At 56.4% G+C, this 1749-nt stretch overlaps 1 protein-coding gene across 1 annotated transcript; it reads left to right on the top strand.

Moving 5' to 3' along the window:
• Positions 1–311: 311 nt before the first annotated feature.
• On the top strand, positions 312–1732 carry LOC144477734 (uncharacterized; the record flags this gene model as incomplete). Its single annotated transcript, XM_078195469.1, has 2 exons — positions 312–458; positions 544–1732. Coding segments are annotated over exons 1-2 (1336 nt in total), but the record flags the coding sequence as incomplete, so codon positions are not given.
• Positions 1733–1749: the final 17 nt, after the last annotated feature.

Here is a 1749-nt window from a genome sequence, read left to right as displayed (position 1 = left end):
GGACACTTGGCCAGGGACTGCGACGGGCCGGATAGGTCAAAAACGTGCAGAAGGTGCGGCGAGGATGGCCACCACGCAATTAACTGCAAGGACGACGAAAAATGCGTCGTGTGCCAAGTCCCCGGACACAGAGATGGCGGACCGAGATGTCCAGCGTACAGAAAGGCGCTGGAGGAGGCCAGAACAGCGAAGCAGCGGAAGACATCGGACAATAAGGAGGGCCGCAAGGCGACCTTCAAAGCGGAGAGTGGTGGAGGCGGGGACAACCTTTGCCACCTATCGCAGTGCCCGCGACGAAACTCCCGGGCCAAATGACCTCTTTGGCGCCGTCCACGTCGATGGTTACGCCCCCAGACCATGGTACTGCCCGAGCCCCGCGAAGACGACGGGCTGGGAAGGGTGGAGGAATCATGGAGGTGGAGATGGTTGCTGGACAAACCCGATCGGGTTCGGAGGTGGTAACAGTTGCCCCCGGGCCCCCGGAAGAGAGAGAAGGAAGCAAAACAGGCACCATTATCTCTAATATCTCTAATGGATCCTAAGGGCCCGAACAAAATTCGCAAGAGGACCAAAGGACGCATGAACAGGAGAGGGGGACTAGGCCACAAAGGCGACAGGACGGTTCATCCCCCTGGATGCACACGACTATGGAGGGTACTCCAAATAAACCTAAACGGCTGCCGGATGGCGCAGGAACTAATGACACAGACGGCAGTGGAGCTAGGGGTCGACATGGTCGTGATTTCGGAGCCCTGGAAGATCCTCCCCCACTGGTATTCGGACTCTACCGGCAAGGCTGCGATGTGGGTCACAGACCGAGGGATTAGGGCAAACATGAAGATCAGTTCGGTGGGATACAGGGAGGGAGCGGTGGCAGTGGAGCTAGACGATTCTATCGTGGTGAGCTGCTACTACTCCCCTAACATCCCCTTCAAGGAATTCGAGGAGAGGCTAGAGGAGCTCCAGGAGCTCCTAACGGAGTGCGAGCTCGACCGGACCCTTGTGATGGGGGATTTTAACGCTAAGTCCCCGGCGTGGGGATCGAACAAGGGTGATAAAAGGGGAGTTGCGACCATAGAGATGGCCGGTAGCTGTGGGCTTGTCCCGTTGATCAGCGAGGGGGAGTACTCTTTCGAGAGAAATGGAAGATACTCGCTGATCGACATTGCACTAAGTGGCAAGCTCACCTTGGCTCGATGGGCTGGCAGCAGAATCCTGGACGTTGACTCGGCCTCGGACCACTTTTATCGGATCCATGAGTTCGGATCAACAACTGTAAGGAGAGACAAAGCCGACTACCGGGCAGACAAGAGGGTTGACACGAAGAAATTTAAGAAGACTTACCTGCAGGCGGCAGAATATGCCAATCCCATGATCGTTGCCACAAGGGAGGACATTGACGCCTATGTGGAACACATAGAAGAACTAGTGGAGGCGGCCTCCGTAGATCCCCACCCAACCACTACATTCAGACATCCTGTCTGGTGGTGGAATCAGGAGATTGCGGTGGCGAGGAAGACGGTAGTAGCTGCCCGAAGAAGAACTCAGAGGGCCAGAGCGACCGGACGGATGATGACAATTATGACCAGACAGGCAGCGTATAAGGCGCTGCGTCGAGATCTAAAAACTTTAATTATCCAGGCCAAGAGAGCGGCCTGGGGTAAAATGATTGATGGGGTCGGGGCCGACGTGTGGGGTAAGCCCTACAAGTGGGTACTTGGAACCATCAATGGTAGACCCCCCCCCCCC

This window comes from Augochlora pura, unplaced genomic scaffold (genome assembly GCF_028453695.1).
Source record: "Augochlora pura isolate Apur16 unplaced genomic scaffold, APUR_v2.2.1 APUR_unplaced_3192, whole genome shotgun sequence".
Taxonomy (NCBI): Eukaryota; Metazoa; Arthropoda; class Insecta; order Hymenoptera; family Halictidae; genus Augochlora; species Augochlora pura.
The sequence above is the reverse complement of the archived record's forward strand: the minus strand, read 5'-3'. Positions and strand labels throughout refer to the sequence as shown.